This window comes from Triturus cristatus, chromosome 3_2 (assembly GCF_964204655.1).
Source record: "Triturus cristatus chromosome 3_2, aTriCri1.1, whole genome shotgun sequence".
NCBI lineage: Eukaryota > Metazoa > Chordata > Amphibia > Caudata > Salamandridae > Triturus > Triturus cristatus.
The window spans coordinates 884,439,567-884,454,957 of record NC_140584.1 but is presented as its reverse complement, the minus strand read 5'-3'; the positions used below and the strand labels follow the sequence as shown (position 1 = coordinate 884,454,957).

Below are 15,391 nucleotides of genomic sequence, written 5' to 3'. Positions count from 1 at the left end.
CTGACGCCTGGGGATATTCTAAGGTAAGGAATCTAACGGACTAATGTTTCTAACAGATATATTGTTACCGAAGGTAAGTAACTTGTTCTCTAGGTGTCTTACAGGTAGGTAAAGGGCAGGGACCAATGGGTCCCTTCCCTGGGGTGGGTACACCCCCTATTCTGCCACTCTCCAGTGGGAGGTGGGCAGGAGCCTGTCCCTGGTTGGCTGAGTCCCCCCATCCTCAAGATGGCGGCGACTCTAGGTTGTGCTTTACCTCGCCCCCCCCCCCCCCCCCCCCCCACCTGAGGGGTGGAGTTGGCAGAGGTGGGCACACCTCTTTTCACTTGTTTTTCCCGCCGGTTCTCCTGCCCAATGTGGGGGTTAGAACCAGTGGGGACCAGTTGCTGAAAGCAGCAAATGGTCTGGAGAGGCTCACAAAGACGGCATGCCTTTGAAGCTTCCCCTTAGTGAACCCTGCCCATCCTGGGGGAGGAGGCTTGGCACCTCGTCCCAGGAAGTGCATTTTTTCAGGCCCCCGAGAGCAGCTAGTTCTCGACCCAGGGGTCCATAAACATGTCTGGTGGTGGCAGCCTTAGCAGCCACTCTGCCAGGACACTAGTAGTTGGTCGAATTTCAGGGGGCATTTCTAAGATGCCCTCTGTTGTGCATTTTAAATTAAATCCCACACTAGCATCAGTGCGGGTTTAATGTGCTGAGAAGTTTGATACCAAACTTCCCAGTCTTCAGTGTAGCCATTATGGTGCTGTGGAGTTCGTATTGACAAACTCCCAGCACCATATACTCTTAATGGTAGCACTGCACTGGAATGGACTTGGTCACTGTAGGGGTACAGGGCTCATGCACCTGTACCCTCACCACTGGCATAGGGCACCCAGCCAGAGGGGTGACTGATGTATGCCAGGGCAATGGTTTGTGGGCATGGCACACAGGGATGTGCCAAGTCGACTCTTCACTTTGTTCTGCACCACGACACGCATCCTGCAAAGACAGGGTGAGTGTGTCAGGGTACAGGACCTCTAAGGGTGGCACAACAAGTGCTGCAGCCCTTAGAGGCCTTCTCTGATCACAGTGCTCTGGGTACCTGTGGTACCATTTACTAAGAGCTGACATGTGGCCAAAGATGCCAATTGGGTTTATTTTGTGGAAAGAACACAGGCCCTGGGAGCCTGAATGGCAGGGACCCAGGGCACACCAACGAAAAGTGCATCAGTAGCCACAGTACTGCAACAAACCCACTTTCCTACACCTGCCAGTGTAACAAATTTGTGGCTTGGTGCACAGCAAAGGCTGCAGATCCCCTTTCTGCCCTTCTTTTTGAGGTTCTCTTGTTTCTCCTTTCTTGAGCCCAGCAGGGCTCTGCTCTGGGGACTATCAAGGGTCATCTTTCGGCCATCGCTGCCTCCCTTCGGCTTCCAGATCAGCGTTTTCTTTTCAAGTCCCCGGTTTTTAATCGATTTTTGAAAGGCATAACTCATCTTTCCTCCTATTCCTTTTGTTATGCCTCAGTGGGACTTGAATCTAGTCTTAACTTATTTAATGTGCGCGCTCCCTTTGAGCCACTTCACAACTGTCCTTTGAGGCATCTAACTCTCAAAACTGCATTCCTGGTGGCCATCACTTCTGCCAGGCGAGTGAGTTAGCGCCAGGTTCTTTCTTCAAAGCCTCCTTTTCTCTCTGTGCATCCAGACAAAGTTGTCCTCACAACCCGTCCATTTTTTCTGCCAAACGTTGTCACTGCCTTTCACATTGGGCAGACCATCACTTTGCCCACCTTCTTTCCGCCTCTGCATCCTTCCAAAGTTGAAGAGAGGCTCCACTGTCTGGACCCAAAACGTGCGCTGTCTCTATCTGAACCACACAAAACAGTTCCGGGTGGATGACCAGCTCTTTGTTGGCTACATGCGCGCCAAAAAAGTTTGGTCCGTTCACAAACGGACTATTTCTCGTTGGGTCGTTTTGTGTATCAAGGCCTGTTTTTTTCTGGCGTAAAAGGACCTTCCAGCGGGGTTGCGCGCCCATTCTCCCAGGGCGACAGCAGCCACTACTGCTTTAGGGCGAGGAGTTCCTCTGAACGATATCTGTCAGGCAGCTACGTGGGCATCGTTGCACACATTTACGAAACACTACTGCCTGGACTGTCAAGTCCGGAGAGATGGCTTCTATGGCCGTTCTGTTCTCCAGGACTATGGTGTAATATTAGTTCGCAGACCCACCACCGGGGTTTGTATTGCTGGGGTATTTATTCTAAGGTAAGGAACCAATAACTAAAGTGTTTCTTTCAGATGAACAAGTTACTTATCTTCGGTAACGATATATCTGTAAGAAACATTAGTTAGTTATAGATTCCTTACCAGCCCACCCGTCCTCCCCGTTCTGCGAACTGATTTCTAGGGTTAAGGACTTCCTTTCAGGGCCCTAGTTTTGTGCACCAGTGGTCAGCGTCTTGCATGGCTCTGCATTTCTGGTGTGGAAAGTAGTGTACAGAACTGATGTCAGCGCGCGAAGGCAGCGTCTAAGTAGCTGCTGCGACTTCTTCCCGGCGACCACAACGCCAATGACGGGCGGTGATCTGACAGACGCCACCTTTCGATGCCCAGAGGTACTGCTGACGGAAAAAAAATCCGGATCCAGTCTGACACCTGGGGGTAATTCTAAGGTAAGGAATCTATAACTAACTAATGGTTTTTACAGATATATCGTTACCGAAGGTAAGTAACTTGTTCATCAACCATGTGGTTATCAATCCATTATCTCACCATTTTAAATTTGTGGAGTTTCATGCCAGATTTCAGGCACTGGTGAGTTAAAAAAAAATAAATTGTGTTTTGCTTTTCACCCTGCCGTGTCTACAATCTCATGAAGTGTTAGTCTATCTTGTAACCTGTGCACAGCGGTGATCGACTATAGATTTGTTGCAAACAAGTTGTAAAGTCACATGTGATTTCCTGCTCCCCTGTGATATGGTAGATGCAGACAAAACTGGTGTAACCATCTGGCGATTCAGTTAAAGCACCCTGGGGCAGGTGTAAAGTTTATTTTGTGTTTTAGTGCATTGTTGCCTTCAATGTGATCTACAGATGCTTCAGTCTCTCTGACTAAATTTAAAATTGTAGCGATTAACAATTATTCTTTCCCATCACGACATAGTGTTAGTAGATATTGCTAATTAATCTACACTAGAACAAGTGGGAAACCAATGGTAATAGGTCACTAACATTTTCCTTCATGTTGCCATAGCTTCTGTGACCTATATCAAACAAGAAGATCTTTCCTTGAGGAGCCCCAGTTCCCAGGCAGAGGGCCTGCTAGTCCGAGCACAACACGACGGAGTTGTCAGAGGTAAAGTTCCATTAGACTTCTCTTCGGTGATGCCTCTAATCTCTCTGTGATGTTTGTGTCTTTTAGTAACTCAAGTTCTCCCTTCACACCAGTGATTGTCTCACTACTATGTCTGTTAAACAGTTAGACTGGTTTAATTGAGGTAGACTGGAAAGAAATTGTATTTTTTTAATTGTCTTTATTGAGTTTCAAAATTAGACAAAACAATTAACAATTGCATCATCGCAGCCATTTACAGTATTAAACCCCATATAGAATAAGTAACTATCGTAGACTACTTTGCCATCACTATCAGCCATACAATTAACCCGGTAAGTACCGTGCCACGCAAGCCTGAAAAGTGTTTATGAAGAGTCACCCAGGGGGGCATCTCTCATGTGGTGTTTCAGGGGGTGGATGGTGAGGATCGGGGGGAGGTGCTCAGTGTTGGAGTCTGGAGATATGTGCGGAAGGGTGCCCAAATGTCCCTAGGGTGAGATTTAGGGGGCTGCAGGCTAGCGTAGTCCTCCCACATGCTCTCACAGCCTCTCATGCTCTCCATCTAGTCTGATGCAGTGGATGATCTAACACTGACCCAGTGTAGGGCTATCACTCTCTTGCCCAGCAGCAGTGCCAGAGAAACTAAGCACCGTATGGCCTGCGGTATGTTTTGGGTGTGTCCCAGGAGAGCAGTTAAGGGATCTGGTTTTATAGCATGGGCGGTCATGACTGAAATGTGGGCGCATATAGCGGTCCAGTAGGTGGCTATCACTGGGCATGTCCAAGTGAGGTGTGCGAAGTCTGTACCAGGGGAGCCACATTTCTTATATCCGTCAGAATTATAGGGGTCGAATTTTACAATGTCGACTGTACCTATGTAAATTCTTAAAGTGGAGCAACTTATTTTCTTGATTTGTTTGCGGCAATAGCCCCATATTTGGTCCGTAATTTGCAGACCTATTTCCTCCTCCCACCTACCTTGTACTCGTGCAGTGGTGTCTGGTCTCAATGCCATGCAAGAATTATATAGTTTGGAAGTCATATTGTTGCCGTCTGCGGTTGTGATTAACATATGTAGGGGTGGAAAGTCCTCCGGTGATTGTGGATATGTAGCTAGGAGGAAGCTCATATTGTTGTGTAGTCTCCTAAAAATCAACAGGTCCATATAGGGAATATCTTTTGCTGGCATGGTGTCCGCTAAGTTTAGAACGTGTCCATTGGGGAACAGGTCTCCGAGTGTGTAATAAGTAGCGATCTAATGTTCGTTTGACCAGCGTTTCTTCAATAAGAGGGAACCAAAGAAATTTCTCTTTCTATATGGTTAAGGAACACATTTTTCGACTGTAGCTGCTGGTTTGTCGTATTTGGGAGTGCTGTAAGAAACTGGCTCTATATATACTGCACCAAAGTGAGGTACAGTGTGTATAGAGTCCAGGAGTCCCCAAATGTAGACAGAGGTTAAAGTTAGATAGAACCTTACTCTCTAAAGTGGTAGCTTGGTCGAGCATTAAGGCAGTATCAGAGGACTGTGTTAAGCATTTGATGTACACACTCAGTCAGCAAATGAAGTCACACACTCGAGAACTGAACTCTAGGCCAATTGTTTTTGTATAAAAAAAATATACTGTTTTATTTCTAGAACCAAGCAAACCTGGTCCAGGTAAGCATATAAATACTTTTCAGCTACAAGATGCTGTTGTTGAATACTTTCAAAATACAGTAGGACTTTGTACCAATTCGAGTTTACAAGGGTTGCAATGTAATGCACATACTTGGTAGACTCAGTACATAGGAATCAATAGGCTTTTTCAGTAAAATGCAATTAAATTACTTTTTGGATTACTTTTACTAACACAGGGCTGGATCCTAGATTCAGCACCGGGGCATTTCCTGAAAACAGTCGAGTAAATGCGTTTTAGTTAGTTGTGCGATTTTTAAGGAATATTCTTAGTTTTCAAAAGGCGACACTTAGAAACTTTTTGGGAGAAAAAGTGTCAATGTTATTCTATGAGGAAAAACAGGTTAACTGAAAGAAACACGTTAGTTAGATTCCCTACCTTAGAATATCCCCAGGTTTCAGGCTGGATCCGGAAAGATTTTTCGTCAGCAGTACCCTTGTTCGTCGGTAGGCGTCGTCTGCGACTTCGCGTCTGTCGTCGGCGTCGTGATCGCCGGGATGACGTCGTCGGAGTACTTGGATGCCGGCCTCGCGCACTGACGTCAGTTCTTCTTTTTTCCGCGCCAGTAAGCGCAGATCCGGGAAGAGCGTACCCTTAGTCATTTTTTGAATAACTTTTTGGACATTTTTGTCTCTTTTCGAGTCGACTTCGACTCCTGGTGCCTGTAGGGATGCCCGGGTTCAAGCCGTGTGACGTCTGTCACCGGCTGATGTCGGTTACCGACCCCCACCATCAGTGCATCTACTGTCTTGGGGCCGACCATGATGACAAGTCGTGCCCCGACTGCCGGGCCTTGACCTCGAAGGCTAGGTGGGAGCGGTCCCGCAAGCTCCTCGAGATCCGGCAGTCGGCTCTGCGCCGCTCGAGGTCCTGGTCGAGGAGGAGGTCGAGGGACCGGTCGCGGCGCCGAAGTCCTCCACGCTCGTCGGGATCCAAGTCCTCGCATTCAGGTAAGTCGAGGCACAGTAAAAAGAAGTCGAAGAAGCGACATCGCTCTTCTGGCTCCCCTCACGCGACTCGGCCAAGGGTTCGGGTGGCACCACCCGCGCGGCTCCGCCGGAGCCGCAGGAGTCGCATCCGGCCCCATACCCTCCAGTCCCTGGGCCTCATGCGACTCAGGGCGAGATTTGGGACTTCCTCGTGGCCATGAGGAGTCTCGTTCCGCCGTCGAAGCCTGCCGGCGCGCCTCCGGGCCCCACAGGTCCGACTGGGGGGCCTTCCAAGCCGGCGGCTTAGGCCCCGGCGCCGTCGTCGACTTCGGTCCCGACGCCGCAGGTCCCCGTGGGATCCAGGCCTGGATCCTTGTCGACGAAGGTTGACTTTACTACTCCTCCGCCGGCCCCCATGGTGCCGCTCCCAGCGCCGTCCCTAGTTTTCATCGCCGGTCCGGCGCCGCTTGGCGCGAACTCCAGCGTCGATAGGTGAGCATTTCATCTATGACCCGGCTCAGTCCTTTCTGCCTGTTTACCAGGAGACGGAAGAAGTGGAGGACTGGGAGGGGTCTGAGGACCCTCTGGCACAGCAGTGCCAGTTAAGTCAGGGCTGGGCAGACGAGCTGGGGGATGCCAGTGGTCTAGACACTTCACCTGACAATGGTTTCATCTCTCCTCCTTCCGTGGCTACGGAGGAGGGTGCGACTTATTCTGTGGTCCTGCGCAGGGCGGCCCAGGCCCTACACCTGGAGCTCCCTGCAGCGGCTGTGAGGACTAACCTCCTCACTGTGGTGCTTCAACCGCCGGTAATCTCTTCGGAGCCTCTACTGCAGTTTAATGAGGCCCTCACCGACGTTCTGATGGGCACTTGGTCCAAGCACTCCACAGTCTCTCCTGTGGATCGGAACGTGGCCCGGTGCCACCACCCAGCTCCGGGCGACCCCAGCTTTCTGTCCGTACACCCCACCCCTGAGAGTCTGGTTATTCAGGCCTCTACGTCCCAAACCGCCTTCCCGTCCGCACCTCCGGATCGGGAATCCAAAAGGTTGGAGCAGTTTGGAAAGAAACTGTTTTCCTCCCTCAGTCTGGGGTTGCTGTCCATTAATACCACGTGCCTTTTGGACCGTTACACCCACTCTTTGTGGGATACGGTGGCGGACGTGCTGCCCCAGTGTCCAGAGGTGGCCATGACACGGTTCTCCCAGGCTCTTGCTGAGGGGCGGGATGCAGCACGGTACTCCATTCAATGTGGACTTGACACCACGGACTCGCTGGGTAGAGCGATTGCAACGACGGTGGCGATTCGTCGTCACGCCTGGCTGAGGTCCACAAACTTTTCAGGGGATGTCCACAGCACCCTCATGGACATGCCCTTTGATGGCCTTTGCCTTTTTGGCGACAAATCGGATAGCGCGCTAGAGCCCTTTAAGGACTCCAGGGCTACAGCCAAGTCCTTGGGCCTCTCGGCCCAGCACCAGCAAACTTCTGCTTTTCGTCCCTTTCGTGGCCAGGGAAGGGGCGCCCCCGCACATTCGTCCAGCCATGGGCCGCAGAACCAGCCTACACGTGGACGTGGATTTCACCTTGGCGGAGCAGGGGGACAGAGAACTGGGTCAGTCCACATCTGCTCCCGCAGCATCTGCCTCAAAGCCTTTCTAGTCCGAGCTTTCAGGCCCATTCCACGCCAATGGGAGTTAGAGTTCGCCATCACCTGCTCCACTGGCGTACCATCACGTCAGACAGGTGGGTGCTGCAAATCGTCCGAAGGGGCTACTCCCTCCCCTTCGAGGCGACCCCTCCAGCCATGCCACCGCAGTACCACCGCATGTGGGGGGGGATCACTTGTAACTTCTGCAGAGGAAGTTATGGACCTCTTGGCCAAGGGGACCATCGAGCGCGTTCCTGGCCCAGAAGTAGGACAGAGTTGTTACTCCCACTACTTTCTGGTTTCCAAGAAGGGCAAGGGGGCCTACGCCCTATCTTGGACCTCAGGGGCGTGACCGCGATTGGGTCAGTGGCAGATCCCTCTCCCTACCCCTCCTGTGATTGGGGGGGGGGTGGGGGGGGGGCACATGGGAGAGGCGGAGATCAGAGGAATCTGGTCTCCGGCGGAGTCCCGGCTCCATATCAACCTATTGGAGCTACGGGCGATCCGGCTTGCACTGAAGGCATTCCTTCCCTTTGTCTGGGGAGGTGTAGTGCAGGTGTTCACGGACAACACCACCGCCATGTGGCTCTGCGCTTTTGGACATGGCTGGAACATCATGGCATCACCCTGGTGGTTCAACACCTGGCGGGCTCTCTGAACGCCAGGGCAGACGAACTCTGCTGCCGGTGCATGATGGATCACGAATGGCGTCTGAACTCTGACGTGGCGCAAGGCCTCTTTCGGCAATGGGGAGAACCTTGGTTAGATCTATTCGACACCTAAGAGAACGCGCAATGTCATCAGTTCTGCGCGTTGGTATTTCCAAGGCGGCACTCGCTCGGAGACGCTTTTCGTCGCGAGTGGAGTTGCGGTCTGTTATACGCCTTTCCGCCTATACCTCTTCTGCACAGAGTGCTGAAGAAGATCAGGTGCGACAGGGCCCAAGTCATCCTTGTGGCTCCGGGTTGGGCACGAAGTTACTGGTATCCCGAGCTACTCAGTATGTCAATTCGACTGCCTCTTCATGAGGACCTTCTGTCGCAGCAGCAGGGGACGGTCCTCCACCCCAACCTGTCCAGCCTCCACCTCCATGCGTGGAGATTGAGTGGCGGCAGTTGATGCCATTTGACTAGCCACCTGAAGTTTTTGATGTCATTCTGGCAGCCAGGCGTCCCTCCACTAAAACGGTATACGCCTGCAGGTGGAACAAATTTGTGGCATGGTGCACAGCAAAGGCTGTAGATCCCCTTTCCACCCCTCTTTCTGAGGTTCTCATCTTTCTTCTTTCCCTGGCCTAGCAGGGCTCTGCTCTGGGCACCATCAAGGGATATCTTTCAGCTGTTTCTGCCTTCTTAAGGCTTCCTGATCAGCCTTCTCTTTTCAGTCCCCTGTTGTAAATAGTTTCTTAAAAGGCATTACTCACATGTTTCCTCCTGTCCCCTTTGTGAGGCCTCAGTGGGACTTGAATCTGGTGTTAACCTACCCGATGTGTGCTCCCTTTGAGCCACTTCATAACTGCCCTCTCCATCTTCTGACTCTCAAGACTTCTTTCCTGGTTGCCATCACCTCTGCCAGAAGGGTGAGTGAGCTCCATGCTCTTTCTTCTAAGCCTCCTTTCCGTCCATCAGGACAAGATTGTTCTGTGGACTCGCCCTTCTTTTCTTCCTAAGGTTGTTACTGGCGTTCACATCGGGCAGTCTGTTACCTTGCCCACTTTCATTCCGCCTCCGCATCCCTCGCAAGAGGAAGAGAGGCTCCACCGTCTGGACCCAAAACGTGCGCTCTCCTTCTATCTGGACCGCACCAAACCGTTCCGGGTGGACGACCAACTCTTCGTTGGCTACGTGGGCGCTTAGAAGGGGCGGGCAGTGCACAAGTGGACCATCTCTCGGTGGGTCGTTTTGTGCATTAAGGTCTGTTATTCCTTGGCTAAGAAAAATCCTCCTGTGGGGCTGAGGGCCCATTCCACTCAGGCCACAGCGGCTACTACTGCCTTGGGACGGGGAGTCCCTCTGCAGGACATTTGTCAGGCAGCAACGTGGGCCTTGCTGCACACGTTTGCCAAGCAGTACTGCCTGGATAGCCAAGTCCGGAGAGACGGCTTCTTTGGCCGTTCCGTTCTCCAGGACTTACTGGTGTGATCTTGGTTCGCAGACCCACCACCGGGGTTGGTATTGCTGGGGTATCTATTCTAAAGTAAGGAATCTAACTAACGTGTTCCTTTCAGATTTACAAGTTACTTACCTTAGGTAACGATATATCTGTAAGAAACATACATTAGTTAGATTCCTTCCCGCCCCACCCATCCTCCCCGTTCTGCAAACTGATATCAAGGGTTAAGGTCATCCCTTTAAGGGCCCTAGTTTCATGGCACCAGTGTCGGTTTCTTGCATGACACTGCGTTCCTGGCGCGGAAAGCTATGTACAGAACTGACATCAGCAGGCGATCACGCCGACGACGAACGCGGAGTCGCAGACGCCTACCGACGCGCAAGGGTTCTGCTGACGAAAAATCTTTCCGGATTCAGCATGACGCCTGGGGATATTCTAAGTTAAGGAATCTATCTATCTAACTAATGTTTCTTACAGATATATTGTTACCGAAGGTAAGTAACTTGTTCATCGGTTTCGAGGTAGGTAATCAGTCTTTTGAGTAAGGGCTCTGGGGTTAGACTCTGGGGTCTCCCGGGGTCAGTGATGCACTGTTGTTGCACCCCCAGTGGCACTAGAGCGCCCGGGTGCAGTGTTTTGAGGCCCAATGTTATCCTATGGAGTATAGGGGGGCTCCGGTTGGTGGCTGCTGGCAAGCAGGCCACGGGGTTGTGGGAGCACAGCTCCTAGGGTCAGGCTCAGGGCAAGTTGGGGACCAAGTTGGCACCAATGGGGCACCCTCAGCGGCACTAGGGTGGCCGGGTGCTGTTTTGAGGTTGGGTGCCCTGTTGATTTCAATGGAGATTCTCTGGGACAAAGAAACACTGCAGGCTCGGGGACGAGGATCTTCCAGGAGCGACCTGTGCTTCAAGGGGTAAGTTGAGATATTGAGGGTTGGTTAGCCACCATTGGTTTGGGCACACAAAGCCTTGGGGCGTCTGGTGCAGGGGTGTCCTGGCACGTCTGTTTTTCTTACCCGCTCTGGTCGGAGTAGGGGGGGGTCATCTGGATTGAGGCTGCAGGCGTCGTCAGGAGGCTTGAGGCAGATCAGGAGTCGCCGGGGGGACCTCCTCGTGGTGTTTGTTCACTCAAACACAGGCCGGGATCGGCGGGTGCAGAGTGTGCTGGGTTTGCGGTTTCTGGCTGGCACCAGAAGCTGCAGTTTAAACCCGTCCGGTGTTCATGGGAGCAACAGTTTGGAAAGTGAATGCAGGCCGGTCCTCTGGGGTTTTTGAGGTTGCTGTCTGCTGGACACGCCGGGGGTTTGCAGGAGCAGGTTCAAGGGGAGACACAGGCCTGTAGGGCTGGGGCCACGTCATTGGGCGTCGTCCTCTTACCTCTGCATGGCTTTTTATCCATCTTTTTCTTCTGGTTGCTAGATCTGAGGAAGGTTGGTTCAGGGTGCCCCTAAATCCAAAATATAGGGGTGTTGCTGGTAGGTAAAGGGCAGGGACCAATGGGTCCCTTCCCTGGGGAGGGTACACCCCCTATTCTGCCACTTTCCAGTGGGGGGGGAGGGGGCAGGAGGCAGGAGCCTGTCCCTGGTTGGCTGGGTCCACCCATCCTCAAGATGACAGGAACAAAAGGTTGTGCTTCACCTCGCCTCCCCCACCTTAGGGTTGGAATTGGCATAGGTGGGCACACCTCTCTTCCTCACTTAATTTTCCCGCCGGTTCTCCCGCCCAAAGTGGGTGGTAGAACCAGTGGGGACCAGTTTCTGAAAGCAGCAAATGGTCTGGAGAGGCTCACAGAGGCAGCATGTCTTTGAAGCTTCTCCTTCGTGAACCCTGCCCATCCTGGGGGAGGAGGCTTGGCACCTCGTCCCAGGATGTGCATTGCTTCAGCCCTCAGAGAGCAGCAAGCTCTCGACCCAGGGGTCTAGAAACATGTCTGGTGGTGGCAGCCTAAGCAGCCACTCAGTCAGATCACTGGGGGTTGGTCGAGTGTCAGGGGGCATCTCGAAGATGCCCTCTGTCGTGCAATTTACATTAAAGTCCACACTGGCATCAATGTGGGTTTAATGTGCTGAGAAGTTTGATACCAAACTTCCCAGTCTTCAGTGTAGCCATCATGTTGCTGTGGAGTTTGTAATAATGACAACCTCCCAGCACCATATACTCTTAGTGGCAACACTGCAATTACAGTGCCCAGCAATGGACTTGGGCACTGTAGGGATACAGGGCTCATGCACCTGTACCCTCACCACTGGCATAGTGCACCCGGCTAGAGGGGTGACTGATGTATGCCAGGGCAGTGGTTTGTTGGCATGGCACACAGGGATGTGTGCCATGTCGACTCTTTGTTTTGTTCTGTTTTGTTCTGCACCAAGACACGCAGCCTGCAAAGGCAGTGTGCGAGTGTCAGGGTACAGGATCTCTAAGGGTGGCACAATAAGTACTGCAGCCCTTAGAGGCCTTCTCTGGTCACAGTTCCCTGGGTACCTGTGGTACCATTTACCAGGGACTGACGTGGCCAGACATGCCAATTGGGTTTAGGCTTCAATGCAGATTTAGGAAAGGAACACCGGCCCTAGGCATCTGATTGGCAGGAGCCCAGGGCATACTCAGTCAAAGCACATCAGCAATTCGGCAAAAAGAGGGGACATACCATGCAAGAAAGTGTGCTTGGGCGAGCTCCGTGGAGTGCGACGCTTGCCGACAGCTGCGGCCGAAATCCCTGCGGGAACGCCGCATGAAGCTGCTGTCTGCACGGATGTCCCGAACAGACCCCTCGTGACACCGGTCTCCTTCTCCAGCGGAGTCATTGACGCAGCACCAGCCCTCACAAGATGACTTTCCTGTTTGGGGCAGGTCCCGGGACCATTGCCGTCATTCGCCTACGTCTGGTAAGCACAAACGGAAGTCGCGGAAGTTGTCGGCTTCACGTCGATGTCATGTTGGGGCCCGACAGGTGGGGTAGGGTCTCAGGTCGGGACTCTGCCTGCGAGTTCGCCCTCGGCTCCGACCGAGTGCCCTGACTCTGACTCCAGAGTTGCTGGGACACGGCCCGGAGGGCCATCCCGCGATGTCTAACCCTTCCATAGCGCCGTCGCACAGCCTTCCGAGGCTGCCTGCAGCATCGCTGGAGGTGGCTGCGGCGCGGTGCACGCCACCGCTTCGGCGTACTCTCTCCCCGCAGGTTTCCACTTCGGGTGATGTTGAGTTGACCCCGGTCCGACTCCAAGCAGTCGAGGCCTTTTCGGAGGTCGCAGACGCCAGTTTGACTCGGATGGTCGAGGCCTTTTCAGAGGTCGGCGACGCTTGCTTCTCTCCGCCAGTGGAGGACTTTTCCTAGGTCGCCGATGCAGGCTCGACGTCGCCTCGACGCCGGTACCGTCTCCGGCTTTATTGTTGGAGGATGTGGTCCCGGTGGATTCACCACTACATGAATAATTTCGATGCTCTCCGGAGCGGGCGCCAGTGGGGCATTGCCCTACTCATCTTTTTGCTGAGTCTGTATTAAGTGGCCAGATTAGCTTGCGTCAGTCACCTACTGATGACTTGCTGTCACTGTCTCGTGTGGCCACGGAGCCTAGTGGGACATTTGTCAGGGCTGTTTGCAGGGCTGCATCCATTTTACGGATGCAGTCGCCCTCAGTCTCTAGACCTTCTGAGCCTTTGCTGGATCTTCTCCACCAGGGCGCGGGGAACAGGGAGCCATTGTTGTCATTTGCGGAGTCATTATTTGACATCCTTCTCGGAACATGGTCAAGGTCCTCTTCGGAGCACCCCGTGGATCGTGCTGTGGCATATCGCCATCAACCGGCTCCCAATGACCCCGCCTATTTGACCCTCCATCCTGGAGCTGGAGGACTTCTGCTTCTGGAAGCTCTCTCTATCACTCCTGTTCCGTTGCATCCTCCCACTCGGGAGTCTCGGTGGTTGGAGTCATGTGGCCGCGATGTATTTGCATCCGCCAGCTCGAGACTCCAGTCCCTCAACACGTTGTGTGTGTTTGCTCGGGCTACATTTGCCCTTTGGGACGCAGTTGAGCAGCTCCTCCCCTCCTTGCCGGAGAGCTCTCGTACCAATCTGGCCCGCGTAATCAGTGATGGCCGTGATATGGCGCACTTTTCGATTCGGTCACCAATGGACACCACGGACTCTGTGGGTCATGCTATTGCCAGGTCGGTTGTCATGCGCTGCCACGCGTGGTTGCGCGATGGCGTTTTCCCAGATCATATTCAGGAGCGGCTTAGAGATCTACCATTTGACGCCCATGCTGATTCAGCGGTCAGGAGCCTCCTGTCTGTGCCTTCCCAGGTTTTAATCCTCGTAGGGTATTTTTGGTCTTGTGGCGGTGCCGTCACTTTCTTTTCTGTTACTCGTTGTGGGTTACAGATGTTCTAGGTTGTGTGGCTGCTCAGCCGTGTTGGTACAGCTGGTTAAGCCATGTTTACCTTTCTTTTGAGCCTCTGCCTACGAGCTTGTCTCAAGAAGGACCCTTCTTTTGCAGGGTTGTGCCTTACCCTATGTGGGGTATTTGTTGGCAATTATATTGCTACTCTTCCTTGCCCAGGAACTTTTGCCGCAAGTTGACTCTTCCTACTGTTGTAGGGTGTCTCCTCTGGTGAGATCGATGGGCTTGGTTTCTCTCCAGGGGTTGCAATTGATTGTCTACAGTTTGTCCGTACAACATCCCCGTCTCTGTAGGGACGTCCTTCCCTGCTGTTTCGTTGGGGGATTTATTACTTCAGTTTGTTCCTGGTGTGTTCTTACAGCCTCGCTGTGCACGTCTTGACTGTCTATGGGTAGACATGCGCCCCTGGGGGGCAGGTTCCTCTGTTCCGTTCCGGAACAGTCTCATCTGTATTCTGTGAATACTTGCATTTTTGGTGCATACAGGTTATGCTCTGGGTCTTTTGTTGTGGCTCAAGCATTGTCGGGGTCCTTGCCTAAGGTAGAACGTTCCCGCAGGCTCTGTCTCGGATGTGTGTGTTGCCTCCTACCCCGCTTCCCTGGCAAGGTCTCTAGTTCCTTGCTTATTGCAGGACACGGGGTCCGGTTTGTCCGTTCCTGTCCTGTGCATATTTCTTAGTTCTCAATGAGAGGCTCTTGTTTATGCCTTCCTGCCACTGGATCTGTGCTCCACCCCTGATGTTTTTCTGGGTGTGAGTTCTTACTCCCATTCTGGCACAGGTCCTTCTTTAGGTAGTATTACTGTGCGTGTATTTTTATCGACATTCTCCATTTTGGTAGACGATGTCGGTCTTTGACGGTGTATGATTTTGGTGACCGGCATCTGTCTATGCCTTCTCTGTATCCTTTACTGGCAGTCTTGTGGTCTATGTTTCCCCCTGTCTCATGGGAGACCAGGATTCTTCCCCCTCAAGCAACTGTTGTTTTTTCTGCATTCTTTGCTGTTATGCAGCACACCGGTGCCATGGTGCCGCTTGAATGACTCCCCTATTTAGGGTTTTGTCACTTCATGTATGTGGCGACATTCCTGTCTGTGTGTGTCTCGTAGATTCTACACGCCACTGGGGTGCTTGCATACTCTGTTCTTTTTGCCTTTTAATTTGTTTGGCTGCATGCCTAATTCCTGAGCTTTTTCTCAATGGTGGCTCTTCTGTCTCTGTTAGTGCTAGGCTCTGGCCTCGGCCCTGCCACTGTTGTCACGTGTTCTAGGGAGTACACATTTGATGTGTTTTTCTTACACCC

The 15,391-nt window shown here is 52.5% G+C and overlaps 1 protein-coding gene across 33 annotated transcripts in view; it reads left to right on the top strand.

Moving 5' to 3' along the window:
* NCOR1 (nuclear receptor corepressor 1) overlaps positions 1-15,391 on the top strand; it is a 1,832,391-nt gene that overhangs the window by 1,115,345 nt on the left and 701,655 nt on the right. For all 33 annotated transcript variants that reach the window (XM_085649294.1, XM_085649293.1, XM_085649281.1 and 30 more), the window contains one exon: positions 3,241-3,342. In XM_085649294.1, coding sequence (XP_085505420.1) covers positions 3,241-3,342 — 102 coding nt within the window. The remainder of the gene's footprint in view (positions 1-3,240; positions 3,343-15,391) is intronic.